Source organism: Prosopis cineraria, unplaced genomic scaffold (assembly GCF_029017545.1).
Source record: "Prosopis cineraria cultivar Desert tree isolate PC_DT_omini unplaced genomic scaffold, ASM2901754v1 PC4, whole genome shotgun sequence".
NCBI classification, from domain to species: domain Eukaryota; kingdom Viridiplantae; phylum Streptophyta; class Magnoliopsida; order Fabales; family Fabaceae; genus Prosopis; species Prosopis cineraria.
In genome coordinates, this window is record NW_026555335.1 from 15,208,070 (window position 1) to 15,223,116 (window position 15,047).

The 15,047-nt window shown below is 31.4% G+C and overlaps 2 protein-coding genes across 2 annotated transcripts; both read left to right on the top strand.

Moving 5' to 3' along the window:
• The first annotated feature begins 5,915 nt into the window (after positions 1 to 5,915).
• On the top strand, positions 5,916 to 8,275 carry LOC129309486 (40S ribosomal protein S12-like). Its single transcript, XM_054951083.1, has 5 exons — positions 5,916 to 6,018; positions 6,752 to 6,796; positions 7,055 to 7,343; positions 7,708 to 7,773; positions 7,960 to 8,275. Exons 2-5 carry the CDS (start codon positions 6,789 to 6,791, stop codon positions 8,017 to 8,019), a joined length of 423 nt encoding a protein of 140 aa, XP_054807058.1. The 5' UTR covers positions 5,916 to 6,018; positions 6,752 to 6,788; the 3' UTR covers positions 8,020 to 8,275.
• A 4,683-nt stretch (positions 8,276 to 12,958) lies between these two features.
• On the top strand, positions 12,959 to 14,239 carry LOC129308874 (UPF0481 protein At3g47200-like). The gene has a single exon (XM_054950249.1). The coding sequence runs from the start codon at positions 12,959 to 12,961 to the stop codon at positions 14,237 to 14,239; it is 1,281 nt and encodes a 426-aa protein (XP_054806224.1).
• Positions 14,240 to 15,047: the final 808 nt, after the last annotated feature.

The following is a 15,047-nucleotide window of genomic DNA, read 5'->3' on the forward strand; positions in this document are numbered from 1 at the left end:
CTAAGCAAACACATCAAGATATTCTCTAAATAGCTTGATCATTTGTTCTCTCTCAGGATTATTTACCATTTTAATTTCTTTCCTTTCTTCCTTAGTTCCCATATTTATTGTTTCAACTATTCCTTCATGAGGGCACATCCCTTTGTCAGTTGAGTGAGGTATCTTTGAAAATGTTTGTATTAACTCCTCATTATTACTTATCAAAATTTTACTATTGTTAGAAAGCTCTAGATAAGTAAGAAAATATTTATAAAAGAAGTTTTGGCAATAGAAATAATTTTGAGCACGAAATCTTACCTCAAAATTCATGCAAGCCCTTATCCTTCTCCTCCTTCTCTCTCTCTCTCTCTCTCTCTCTCTCTCTCTCTTGTGCGTGAGTTTCTATGGGAAAAAGCAAAGAAGATCACTTTTATATACTCCCTCTACCGCCTCTTCTTCTCATGCATTCATTCATTATTATTATTATTATATTATAACTTAACAATTAAGTCAACAAGCCTTAACCTCTCTTTTTTTAGTTCCATTTTCTAAAAACACATCTTAACATAAAATTATATTCTATGTTAAACTAAAAAAATATTCTAATTAATTTATTTATCTTCAAATATTCTTTCTATTTTTTATTAATCCTAATTAACTCTAAAAATTAAATTAAAATGTTACACCTATCATGTGTTAAAGGGCGGTTTAATGGCCAAATGTAATTTTGTGAGTGATTGTGGTTATAGTACTAGTCAATTAGCTATAAATGATCCTTTTGGACTTAGTTCTAGACCTAAAGTGATTTAATGAGACAAAGTGTGAGATTTGAACACCTTAGGTGCTTTGGCTTTTAAGAAAAGTGACTTTTTACACCCAATTGTCTAAATTAAGATCGGACCATTGGATCATATTTAAACTTATCCATTAGATAGCTTATCAAATAAGCTTCGTGTGGGTGCTTGAATCACTCTGATCAAACTACAGATGCAAAAATGGTGCATGTCAAAAGTTCACATTATGAACTATTATGACAACAGAATCTGTCATGTGATCCAAGGCACATGACGACATACCACGGCATGTGAACCCTTCTTTAAAATTGTTTGTTGATTTTGATTCATATATTGAGAGTGTAGTATGCAACATATTAGTGCCTATTGTGGATTACATTATGTGAATGATTGTGAATAGATTTAAAAAGGATTTTAGGATTGAAAATTCCTATATCATGTTAAGCTTTTCAAAGAAAAAAAAAAACTAGAATGTAGAAGAGAGTACACCTTAAGTTATTTTAATCCCATGAAAGCAATCAATGGCAATCAAAACCAATCCAAAGATTATAACAAGTTAATGGCAAAGGTAAATTCAAGAGAGTTTTAGAGTTTTAGATATTAATATTTTTGAATTTTTAATAAAGTGATGAAAGGAAAATGATGAAGGTTCAACCAAGCATTTAAAGCAGCTCTCCAATAAATGAATCTACCTATACTATCCTAATCTTCTTAACTTTATTCTATTTAGTTCTTACCCTTCAATTGATATATGGAGATGCTTAAATGACCTTTAGGACTAGGCACAAGTGATTAGACCAATTTACAAACACCTTAAAGACTTATGCCAATCTATAACTTAACTCTTGAAACTAACCTTAGCTTTTGCCTTGATCATATTTAATACCTTAAACCAATGAAGATTATGATATTACCTAGAGTTTAAGACATAAACATTTGCTGCCCAAACAAAAAGAGATTGAAATAAAAATATGTATTCATTCATCAAAATCTTGAGGCATAAACACAAACACTTAGAGTACACAACTAGTTCAAGAATTGATATATCTTCTTCTTCTTTAAACAAGAAATTTGGCCAAGATGAGACAACTGAGACCTAGATTGAATCATCAAGATCACAAATGAAAGAATCAAAGAAGAAGATGAGAAGAATCACAAGAAAAATGAAATGAAAAGTGAAGTTAGAAAAACTCAAGCATAGGCTTCATCTCCTTAAAGAGCTTTAAGAAGATCTAGCTACTCATAGTGGTTCTCTTCATAATCCATGTAGAGATTCTTCCTTGAATGGCTTTTATAGCTTCAAACCTTGGTTGAGAAGAGAAGAATGGTGGCTGGAAGTGAAGAGGATGAGAGAAAATGGAGGGAAAAAAATGAAATGGAGTCAAATATGGAATTGTGATGAAAACAATATGATTTTTGTGAGTGAGCCTTGTGATTCATGTCCAACCTTCCTAATCAATATTTGAGAGTGTAAAATAAGTAAAATGGAGTAGGTTCTAGGTGGTCAAAGCAAAGGAAAAATCTGAAATTAGTTAACTAACTAGGTTAAGGTGTTAAATCATAAATGTGACCGTTAATCAAGCCAGATTAATTTGAGTGCATTTATAGCTCTTCATGGAGGTCCTTGATCAAAACTCGTTAATACTTCTAAAATGATGATGAGAGGGTGATTAAGGGGCTTCTTGGTCAAAATCCTCATGGTTTAGATTTATTAGAAGCTATTTGAATTAACTCTTGCACATATGTCACTCTAGGATTTTCTTGCTTTGTAGTTTGTCTGGTAATTCAATCTTTTGGTCATTTAATCTTCATTCAAATCCTTGTTTGCATATGTAATTAGACAAAAAAGAGTGATCAAAGCATGTGTGTAAAATTTGAAATCAAAACTTAAAGCCAATTACAAAATATCATGTTTAACAACCTAGTATTAATGTTTTGTCTTGGAACATTCAATGACTTATTTCTTTTGATATCTCTTTACAACACAGAATGAATTTGAATCTCAAACTTGTTTCATTGATATTAGGAAGACAAAAGACACAAACTAAGCTAATGTCCTAAAAATGCTCAAAAATTGTCAAAATAACCAAAACACCCTTAGACTAAGAATGAACCCTAAATGATTTTTAAGGCCTAGAAATGCCTAATTATGCAATATGTTAGGGATCCCAAATCGTTTAAAAATAATTATTTCTCTTATTAATTAATTAATGATAGTGATGAGTGTTATAACCTTTGCTAATGACAAGTGGTCATTGGTAGAGGTTACACTATGAATTCTTAAATGTTCTTAACCAAGAAACTATGAGGGTTAGCAAGCAATCCACAACCTAGAGCCTTTGCCTCTAAAATCTCCTCTAGCCTTTTAAAATACCTAGTATTAAACCTTGTATCTATAACAAACTTTCCATTAGCTTTTAACTGGACCAAGCATTTAGCAAGCATGTTGTCTTCTTGAAATGTCTAAACATGCTTACTGTCCTTACAAATATCTTCTTGTGTTTTCCATCCTGTGTAATCAAAAGTGAAGAAAGAGCAATAAGAGTTTATTTGGTATAAAATTATAATAAGTAATGCTTTAAATTTTTTTTTTGTCAAAGAAGTAATACTTTAAATAACTTTGGGAAAAAAAACACTTTTCTTTTAAATTGGTAGCCATTACAAATATCATGCTTTCTACTTATTTGCTTGTTTATATTTCAATTTTATTTGATTTTTTATTCAACTAGAAAAAAACCTTGCATGAGACACCCCAAAATAATGCTAAACTATACATTTGATTCTCTAATTTTATATAAAGTTCAGTTTAGTCTCTTAATTTTATAAAATATATGTTTAGTCCTTTAACACTAACAGCATTAGTTTAAAATAGTTATTTTTTATACTAACATTTGTTATTTAAGAAATTAAACTTAATATATAACTTTTGAGAATGTTTTCTTAATATTTAAATGTTCAATATAAAATTTTTTTACCAACAAAACTAGCAATGTTAAAATTAAAAGACTAAAAAATACATTTCATAAAAATAAGGGACAAAATTTTATGTAAAATTAAAGGGCTAAATATGCACTTTGACCCCAAAATAATAAATAATAAATATTATATTCAAATGTTACTTTTTTTTTTACAATGAAATTGTAGAATGAAAAAAGAAAGAATCTAAAATACTCTTCATATAAAGTTCAAATCAATGGGTAATACGTTATACAGTTTATATTAGTCAAAGGGGTATATTTTTTTTATTTTTTTATTGTGTGCATTTTTTTCTTTCTTTTTTTTTTTGGTTATCTAAGATACCCTACGGCAGGTAACTGTGAGATTAATTTTTTAAAAAATATGAGCACTGTCAAACTTTGAAACAATACTTAAGTGGCTCAGATTATTATCATTTGTATCACACGTAGTTGGTTGCATGCATGTATTTTCTATTAAAAAAAAATCATATGTGAGAATATTTTTAATTAATAAATTTTAAGATGAATAAATCTCCATATATATAATTGACTGGTAAATAGTACTAATATTTCATGAAATATATATTTATTTATAAAGGAAGAATAAATGAATGAAGAAATTGTAATTTTAAAATTAAGATTATTAGTGAAGAAATCTTATATTCATATAATTAATTTTTAATTATTATTCATATGATTATAATGAGGAATAAAAAATACTAGTAATCATTGATACAATGATAGCTGATAGATTGATGCTTAATATTGATTGAGAAATCTTGTTACATTGATTAAGAGTCAGATGTAAATGTTTTGAAAAGTGGACTATAGAAAAGAAAAACATTTCTTTTTAATTGGGCCTGGGAGGAAGCAAATCAAACTCTATCATTTCCAAGAATTTTAATTATTATAGTTTTCTAATGATCTCGTCATTAAAAATATAAAAAATATAAAATATTTTTTGAAAATTGGATGTTAAAAAATATAAGATATTTTTAGTCTTTCGAAATGTAATTATTGTCTTTGTTTCAAAAGTGCCCTATTGATAGTAATTTTATATTTATAATAAAATATTTAATAGGGGTAAATATGAAAAAATAAGGTTAGTTTGAAAGTAAGTAACTACTTTATTAGATGGTAAGATTCGATTAAAAATGTATTATATTTTTAAATGAAGGGAGTATAATTTAATATTAGTAATTAATAATTTTAAATATACTTCCCCTCCCCAAAAAAATTTCATTTGCATCCCTTTAAAATCCCATATACATACTCAACACATTTTCTCTTGAAAACAATTTATTATTGAAATATCAAAATTAATTCAAATAAATTTATTAATGAAAATGAAATTATATTATTTGCTTCTAGACTATACCTTTCTCATATACTCAAAATAATATTTATGTCTTTAAGTTTTCTTATATACTCAAATTATATTATTTTGCTAAGTCCCCAAGCATTTTGATTTTTATCATTTTCTAAAAATAATCTAATATTAGTAATTTTAAATATACTTTCAATTGCCAAAAAATATTTATTAGTGTCCCGTTCAAATCTAAAATATTTTTTTATTAAAATATATTATATTATTATATATTTCTTATAAAAATAAATTGTATAAAAACTTTTAAATATAAACATAATTTACATTTAGTATTCTTAATCCTATTTTTCAACCACCAATAAAATGCTTCCTATGACATTTGAAGAATATGATTGAAGAATATAATAGATACATATATTGTTTAATAATTTAGAAATTTTATAAAAAAATTTATTTTGTAAGGATTTTATAAAAAGTAAATATTATTTTCATGTTTGGTTATAATAATTAAAATTTGACTATAAATTAGTTATTTTTAATTCTTATGATATATTATTTATTTTTTAATAAAAATTATTTATTATTTAATTATTTTAAAATATTACAATATTTTTGTGTATACCATTATTTTTTATTGCATTATTTTTATTTATCATATCAAATTATTTTTAAAAGCTATCAAAATAAATTATTAAAATAATTATAAATATTTTTTTCAACATAATAAATAATAGGTAGAAGATTTTTTTTAAGAAAATTAAATGAATATATTAGTTAAATATAATACAATTAATTTCATGATTTTATCAATATCAATATTAAATGTAAAACTCATATTAATATTTGGGCCTGACTGGGCCTCGTGAAAACCCTAGAGAAAGAACTCTTCTGCCTTCTATAAACCTTCTTTTCGTTTGGCTCGCGTCTTCTCACTTGTTGCCGTCGCCTCCATCTCCTTCAGGTATAATCTTCAATCCTCCTGCTTCTTCTGGCTCATCTTACTCTATTTCTTTCTCAAACGATGAGGAGACACACTGACACTAATGAAAATGGTTGTTCTGCCATACTCTTCGCTGTTTTCTTTTTCTTCTTTTACCATTTCGGTTTTCAAATTACTGGGAAAGGGAATTTCAATGGGAATACCGCAAATGGTTGTTCTGTCATACTTTCAATTTTTTTGTTTTCCTCTTTTACCATTCTAGTTTTCGAATTATTGGAAACGGGAATTTCGGTGGGGTAACTGGGGCATTCAGCTTAGTACAGTTTTGCTGAAATTTTAAATGATGAGATTGAGGTGTCATGAAGAGTAAGTTAGAATGATTTGTGTGTTTACTCTGATTATTTCGTATCTAGAAGTTTGCTCATATAGATTTTGAGGTTAGTGATTCTTGGGAGTGGTTCTTCAATTAGCGTGGTTTGGTACTTTTTAATTATTGAATGTGACATTCAGTTAAAGGGAAAAAGAAAGAGTAAAATGGGAATTTTTTTTTTCTACTGAAATCATATTTGCGAATGTTTCAGAGATCGGAAATGTATTAATTTTTTTGAAATGATAAGGAGTTTCACGTACTGGATATTGTGTTTGGAATCTGCGTGGTTTGACATGGTTTTCTCTATCTGAAACGTACAAATTATATTCGATCATTCCTGCGATTGTTTGAAATATAACTCTAGCTGTATCTTCCTTCTGGCAGAAACAAGCAAGCTTTTCATCTCCGAGGCTTCCACAAAATGTCAGGGTATGTCTATTTTTCTCCGTTTACATGTTATATGCAACCTGGCCTTTGATAACAGCTATTAATATTATTATTAGTTACTATCATCTTTTTCTTGCATATTTTCTGCCAGGTTTCTTTTTTCAAATTTTTATGTCCGAATTTGATGGGATAAATACTGGATTACGCCTGTTTAATAGAATTTTCGGTAGAAATTAAGATTTTTTCTTTTGGTTAACCTCTAATACTTATTATCTGGGAAAATATCCTGATCACTTACAGAGAGGAAGAAGTAGCAGTTCCTGCTGAGGCTTCAGCACCCTTGGGTGAGAGCATGGACATCATGACTGCCTTGCAGCTTGTGCTAAGGAAGTCACTTGCTCATGGGGGACTCGCACGAGGACTCCATGAAGGTGCCAAGGTGATAGAAAAGCATGCTGCACATCTCTGCGTGCTTGCTGAGGACTGTGATCAGCCAGATTATGTTAAATTGGTCAAGGCACTTTGTGCTGATCATAATGTGAAATTGATGACAGTTGCTAGTGCTAAAACTCTCGGCGAATGGGCTGGTGTAAGTAAACTACTGTTGGCGTTTCTCGGGTTCTGTTCAGTTGTTGTTGCCTGGCTTTCGTGTTTACTTGTAAATGCTTTATTCCACTTTGTAATTGGCCCAGTTTTTAAATTTGGTAATCAACTAATTAGCTTAGAGATCATAATCATACTTCACTATGTTATACAATCTATTTATTCAGTTGTTATTGCGACGATATATAGTCAAACATGGAAGAGTCTGTGTTTCAATGTAATTCTCTCCCTGCTGTAGTAATCTCTTTCTAGCTTCTGTTTTGATGATAATTTGATGTATTTGCATCATCAAACCCTAATAAGATGCATCTGAGGTTTTAATTTATCTTTTCTCTTTTCATCATGCACAGTTGTGCAAGATTGATTCTGAGGGCAAGGCAAGGAAGGTGGTTGGCTGCTCCTGTGTTGTTGTGAAGGTATAGGCTCTTCATGTGAATAAATATCATTTTATTGTTCCATAAATTTTTCTAGCCTCTTTTATCAAATATCAGAAAGGAAACTATGCACAAGTGCCATAATGTTTAAACGAGTTACATTCTTCATTTTTTTCTTAAAATTATACTTGAACTGTTTAGCTGAAATCAATCCACTGGTTTCTGCAGGATTTTGGAGAGGAGTCGCCAGCATTAGATATTGTTCAGCAGTACATAAAGGCTCAATAAATTGGGGCAAAAACGAAATATGGGAGAGCATGAAATGTCTTTGTTTAGGAACAGGTCTTCAGTAGGCAGTATCTTTTATATTGTTCTTGGTCTTTTGTTGTGTGGAACATTAAGATAAGATCTTCTGTGTTTTTGCGTATTTCCTGAGGAGTTGATGATTTGTATGCTTAACTTGGGGAAATTAATGAGTTTTACTCTCGAGAGCATGTAACGTTATATTTTTCTTCATCCATATCTAAATTTCAGTTTTTATTTATTTATTTATTATTATTATTATGTTTTTGGGTATGGATATGTCAGACATAACGTTCCAGTTTGGCCTTTTCCCCTATACGCATAAGCTTCTGTAGTTTGATCATTTTGAAGGTAAATACCATCATTCTAACAAGTTGAGGGAATTGGATGCGGTTACTCTGGGTTTGTTTGGTTTTTATTTTCAAAAGCTGTTTTGTTTTTAAATACAATAAAAAAGCTTGTTTAGATTAGTGATTTGGATTTAATTGTTTTAAAAACTTTTTATTTTTTGTTTTTAAAAAGAAAAAAAAATGACAATATATTTTGATTTCATTCATTTGTTTTATTTTCAAAATATATTATATTTAATTATTAAAAAATATAGTTAGTTTGACTGATTTTTATCATAAATTACTATCATTAATTGTTTGAAATATCATATCAATCTTTTTTTTAATTTTAATTTTTTAAATCAACATAATTAAATGAATTTTATTTTATTTTGCTTCAAAAATAATTGTAAAAACTATATTATAAAATAATTTTTAAAAACTAAAAATAGAAATGGAAATTCAACTAAGGCTTTGTAAATTTAAGGGAAGATTCTAGCGAGGGATCCTTGGCCAAATATAATAAAAAAGAAGATTGTTGAATTTTTGAAATTTCGCTGAAGAATCTGTACGGATTTTTGTTTGAATTTTTAATGGAAATGATAAAATTACCTTCATTTCAATAAACAATACAAATGACTTATTCTTTCTCATGCTATATGTTGTTCATTTATTTACGAAATGTTGTTTATTTCCTTATTTTGCTTGTTTATAGTCTTATTTTCACTTAATTTCATTATAGGGCCATAAATAAGTGAAGTAAAGAAGCAAATAACATTCTGTAAATAAATGAACAATATACAGTATGGAAACGAACAAGTTATCTTATCATAAAACCAACACATGAAATATAATCAAATGAAAATAGGACTATAAACAAGTGAAGTAAAAAAATGAACAATATTTCATAAGTAAATAAATAATATACAGTATGAAAACGAACAAGTTGTTTATGTTATTCATTTAAATGAGGGCAATGTCGTCATTTCTATCAAAAATTCAAATGAAAATTCATGAGTCCTTCAGTAAAATTTCAGAAATTTAGAGGTCCTCTTTTTCATTATGTTTGGTGAAGGGTCCCTCTTTGAAATTTTCCCTAAATTTAATTAGTTGATCAAGATTCAAAATTACAATAATGGATTCAAAAAAATTTTGGTCATTTTTCTATAATTTTTTATATCTTTTTTTGTTATTTTAGTTAACTAACAATCAAAGTTAATTTTTATTAATAACATAGGTTAGATTATACTGTTTTCAAAAATTGAAGGAATAATTTGTATAATAAATGAGTTTAGGGTTTATGATGCTATTAAACATAAAGTTTAAGGGATAATTTACTTATTTATTTCTTTTTTTATAACATTTTCAGAATTGATTTACTTGCAACGTTGACCATTATTCCTATGATCTTATTTATAAGTTACTTCTAATATATTTCACTAGAACTAAAGAAAACCTTAAAACTTATTAGTTTTGTCTCAAAATTCAATAAGTTATCAAGCTTGCCCCCTATTAAATATATATACTTTAATAATATATTTTCTTTCTCCAACATTCAATGGAAGATAAAAGAAAAAATTTGTGTTAAAAATTTAATGAGGTGACTTATAAATAGAACCCAAAAAAGCTTCTTTCTTTTACCTTATAAATAGAATCAAAGGAAATATTAATTAAACAACTTTGGACATTTTTTTAGTGTATAAAAGTTTACGTGAGTTGAGTTCTGAGACTTTACAAGGATCAAGACATGCCACCATATTTAAATAATACTTATAAAGTTACTTACAAATCAGGAGTGTAGATAGGCAGGTATGAGCCACGTGTGGCCATACCCATTACCTGCCTATTTTTAGCTAAATGGGTAGCCACCTGCCCGCACCCACTTATGCTAGTTTGCACTCATTTTAAAATGGGTGCAAACGGATATGGGCAGGTACTAGGGGGTTTGGGGCATCCGTTTACTTGCAGCACCCACTTTTGAAAAAAAATAAAAAACTCAATCAAAACATATGATACAAGGGAAGAGTGTTATTTTAAATAATTACTCCCTCCGGTCCCATTTATAAGTCTCATTTTAGAAGGTGTATTTGGTCCCATTTATAAGTCGTGGTGCGTCTTTTTAGATAATATTTGAGAGGTATTTCTAAAATTACCCTTCATGAGAGAGAAAAAGTAACAGGATATTACTTTTTAGATTTATTATATAGGGACATGTTTGAAATTTTACTTACTTTTGTTCCTTGTACTTCTATTTTATTGGTATTGATGAGGTTGGTAGAAATGACTTATAAATAAAACCGGAGGGAGTACCAAGCATGTTCACATTCCAAACCAACACATTATTCTGAATTTTTGATCATGCAAAGGAATAGGAGAAGAGAGAATACTACATCCATAAATCTATGAGAGCATTTCAAGTAAGAAGAAGCAAAGAACATATAACCAGGGTTCATGAGAACGAGGTTGAACAACCAGCAGCAGTCACGGAAAGGACGAGATCATGAAAACTAGGTGACTTACTTGATGGGAGGAAGAATGGCAAAGATGGAGGCAATGCTTGCAAAAACGTGAACATCGAATGGTGAAGCTAAAATCTCTCGCAGTTTTGCTCGACTCAGGTTGTCACACACTCACGCCAATAAAGGAGGGGAGACGAGTCAGACGACTGAAAGGGGCACTATGCAGGGGCGACTAGCTGTGGGCTATGGCTGGAGATTGGCAACGATGGACCCTAGACAAATGAGAAGTAGAGTGAAGGAGATTGGAGAGGTAGATCAGTCAGGGTCATTTGCTTAGTTAGGGGCTTAGGGCGCACACACAGCACAAGTTGAATGTCGAAGGCTTCACACTTTACTCACAATCACAACCTTCACTCTAGGAGTTAGGCCCAGGTTTCTCTGTTTTTGCATTTTTTTAAAATGTCATCCCAGGCCCAACTGAAAGTAATAGAGCCCATGATGAGAATGGAGAACTGAAGAATTTTATTAGAAAATAATAACAATTATATACAGGCAAGTACAGTTACCCTCTCGTTTTTTGACATACGGATATATACCCGCCCATACCTGTTTATTTTTCTTAGAAAATGGGTATGGGTTGACCCATTTTAATATAGAGTCGGGCAGGTATGGGCAGGTACTCGGGTAAATTGCACATCCCTGTTACAAATTGCCCACCAATAAAAGACATTATATGGGAAATGAGGTTTGATCCCATAACTTTAAATATTTATTTACATTCTATAATTTACTTAATTACTCCATACCAGAAAAAAATAATGAGTTTTTTTAGCTCAAATATAAGAAATATAACTACCCATTATTTTTCCTGCATTAATTAAAAGTTTCCTCTCTTACCTTCTTAATTTTGTTTTTGGATTTTTCCAAGCGATCAGCATAACCAGCTTTTCGACAGTCACAAGACTAATCTCTCAAGTAATTTAAATACCATTTAATAAATTAACATGACCAAGTTAGCATTATTGAATACACAATCATTATGTAAAACAATCAATAAGAGGATATTTTGAGAGAGAGAAAAAATAAATCATACATCTTTATTGACCTTAATTATATTTTCTAATCCGAGTAAAACAATCATATGTTTCTCACAATAAAGAAATCGAGAAGGAATAATTTTCTATCAAGAGTAGGACAAAACAATACCTTATCATATAAAGTTGTGGACAGTCCTTAATTAACCAATCAAATTCTTTCGTGCAAATCAACATTTGGCCTTGGTTTTGCGTTAATATTTTACAGCATATGTACGATGGCGATGCATCTTTATCCCTTGCATCAAGTCCTTTACTTGTCTTGATTAGCAGGTAATTAAAAGGAATGAAAGCTCCGGTCAAGTCAAGCATCCCACCATTTATGTAGATACAATCAGAAGTTCATTAGTTCTTAGTTTCCTACTTTATTGCACAAGATCTGTAAATCAGAGAAGACATTCTGACTAGCTTATTACTGTTTTAAAACATAAAATAGTCTTCAGCATGGGTCCATTACAATAGATTCCTATGAAGGGTTATATATGCCAAACTTGAAATATTTGCAAAGCTAGCCACTTCATCCATAGGTTATTTTAATATAGTTATTGGCTCGGTTTTTGAAGAATGGGATGGAGCATCACGCCCCTTAAAAGTGCGTCATGTATTTGAGTGAAATTGGTTGATGCAGGATCAGTATTTGGGTTTTGTGTTGAGCAAGTCTTTGTAAGTTTTGGCTGTTTCGAGAGTCCTTGAGTCATGTGCTTGTCACCTATTTATAGGAAAATAGATAACTGTCCATGCCATTAAATCACTATGGGTGCGCCTCGTCATGTGAAGTGGTGAGGGTGAGTGCGCTAAGAAACACGGTGTTCCACTTACGCTTATGCGACCAATTCACTGTTGGGCTGAGTTCACCTTGAGATTGACTTGGGCGCCGATCAATTACCTCCTGTGGCCCAATACGCCAATTTTGATCCAAACAATAGGCATAAAGAGCTCTTGCCGCTACAAATTCATACCTAAGGACCTTGGTGTTCACATGATCACATCTAGGCACAGTGAGAGCCACAATATTATCTGAACTCTGAGCCTCTGATTAACCATGGCACAAGATCGGTTTGCCCTGCTTGAACACCCATGCCGACTATCGCAAAGCGCATGGCCCAAGATACAAAGAGTGGCACATCATCTGAGAAATCGAAAAGCTTTTGCTAGGTACTACTGTCCTAGGATTGTGTCCCTGGGTCCTATTCACCACGGCGAACCCCATCTTGAGTTAGGAGAGCAGTACAAGCTTTCTTGGGCATCAATGTATGTGCAAGGTGATCGAAATAAGGCCCAACGTCTGCATGGAAAGATTGTTGTGAATATCAAGGATGTGAAGCATCTCTACACTGATGACGCGGTTCAACACTTCAGCGACGATGAACTGGCGTGGATGTTGTTTGTGGATGGATGCGCTCTGCTTCAGATCCAGAAGTATCCAGACATAATGAATGCAGAACCACTCGAGGCCAAGGCTGATCAGCTTCTTCTTGTTCGCCAAGACGCGCTCTTGTTAGAGAACCAACTTCCCTTCCGGGTCCTCCAGCTCTTGAGTGATCTCTCCGACGCCGACCTGATCGTTGCCATGGACGACTTCCTTTTTCTCCATCATTTTTCATCAGCAAAGACTCATCATCAGCATAGAATCGAAGGTGAGCATTGTGTGGTTGATGCTGTTCCTCGTTCGTCTAATCCACTTCCAGTTCATCTTCTTGATGAACTACGGCGGGGAGCCTTGCGTGATATTCGTCCCTGTAATACACAGAAACCGATCAAAGAAGACAGGACCAGGAGGAATTTGAAAGAGCTGAAAAAAGCGGGGATTCAAGTGAAAAGAAACAATAATTCAAGGTGTCCCCCCAACGTCACTTTCTCTTCTTCCTCTTTCGGTGGAGAACTAATACTTCCAGACATAGTAGTGGACGACACATTCGCTCCGCTATACCTGAACCTGATGGCGTACGAGGCGTGCCCAGATTTTGAGAATAAGTACGAGATAAGTTCGTATGTGGAATTCCTGAGCTACTTGATCGACCACGCGGACGATGTGAAGGAACTGAGGAAGGCGGGCGTTCTGGTCAACTGCCTTGGAAGTGACGAGGAAGTGGCCAGACTGTTTAACGTCATAACCACTGACTTGGTGCCTGACATCTCCATGTACGCGTCTGTTAGATCTGAAATAGAATCGTATTTCGAAGTTAAGTACAAGATCTGGCTTGCTCAAGCTTATCATGCGTATTTCAGTAACTCAGGCTCCTTTATTGCCTTCGTTGCTGCCTGTGCGATACTTCTTCTTACTTTCCTCCAAACCTGGTTCACCATTAGTGGCTCTAAATAGACCATTCCATACCTCAGTGTTGACCAATCGTAATGTGTTTTTGTTGCCATGTCACTTGATTAATTATGTGTCAAGTTAGAGTGTGAGTGTGAGTGAGTGAGTGAGCCCATGTTACTTGATTAATAATGTGTCAAGTTAGAGTGTGAGTGAGTGAGTGAGTGTGAGTATGAGTGTGTGTGTGTGAAGTCAAACCACATAAACAACTTAAACATTTATTGTGTGTGTGTGTGTCACATTTTGCATTATGCTTGATTCATTATCTTTGTTCAATAATGTACCATTGTATATCAATAATGAATCCTTTTAAATTTTTAAAATTTTAATGATAAATTTCTTGTATGTTAATATAAACCGGCTATATTTTTAAATTTTAAAAAATTTGGTTCATATTTTTTGGACACTATTTTTTTTGGCCAATGGACCAATTTATCCAAATTTAAACCATTTACAAATGGGAATTATCATGACAACAAAAATCATTAAAAATGATTATTATAGTAAAAAAAATTAATTAAACCATAATACAATAAGCTACAACAGTTAAAAGAGTTTAACATATAAATTAAATCGATATAAAATCCCTGCTGTAGTAAAAAAAAGTTTATCATAATACATAAAATAAAACTTGATAAACACAAAACTAATTTTTCATCATGGCATCAAATAATTAATATTCGAGTCATGAAATAGATCTTGGTCAACTTAACAGTCACATGCCATAACCTGTGACCTCAGACCTCTTCTAACATCACGCTTCCAGCTGTTATAGTTATACAGAAAATTAATTAAATGTAAAGATTTAGTGGAG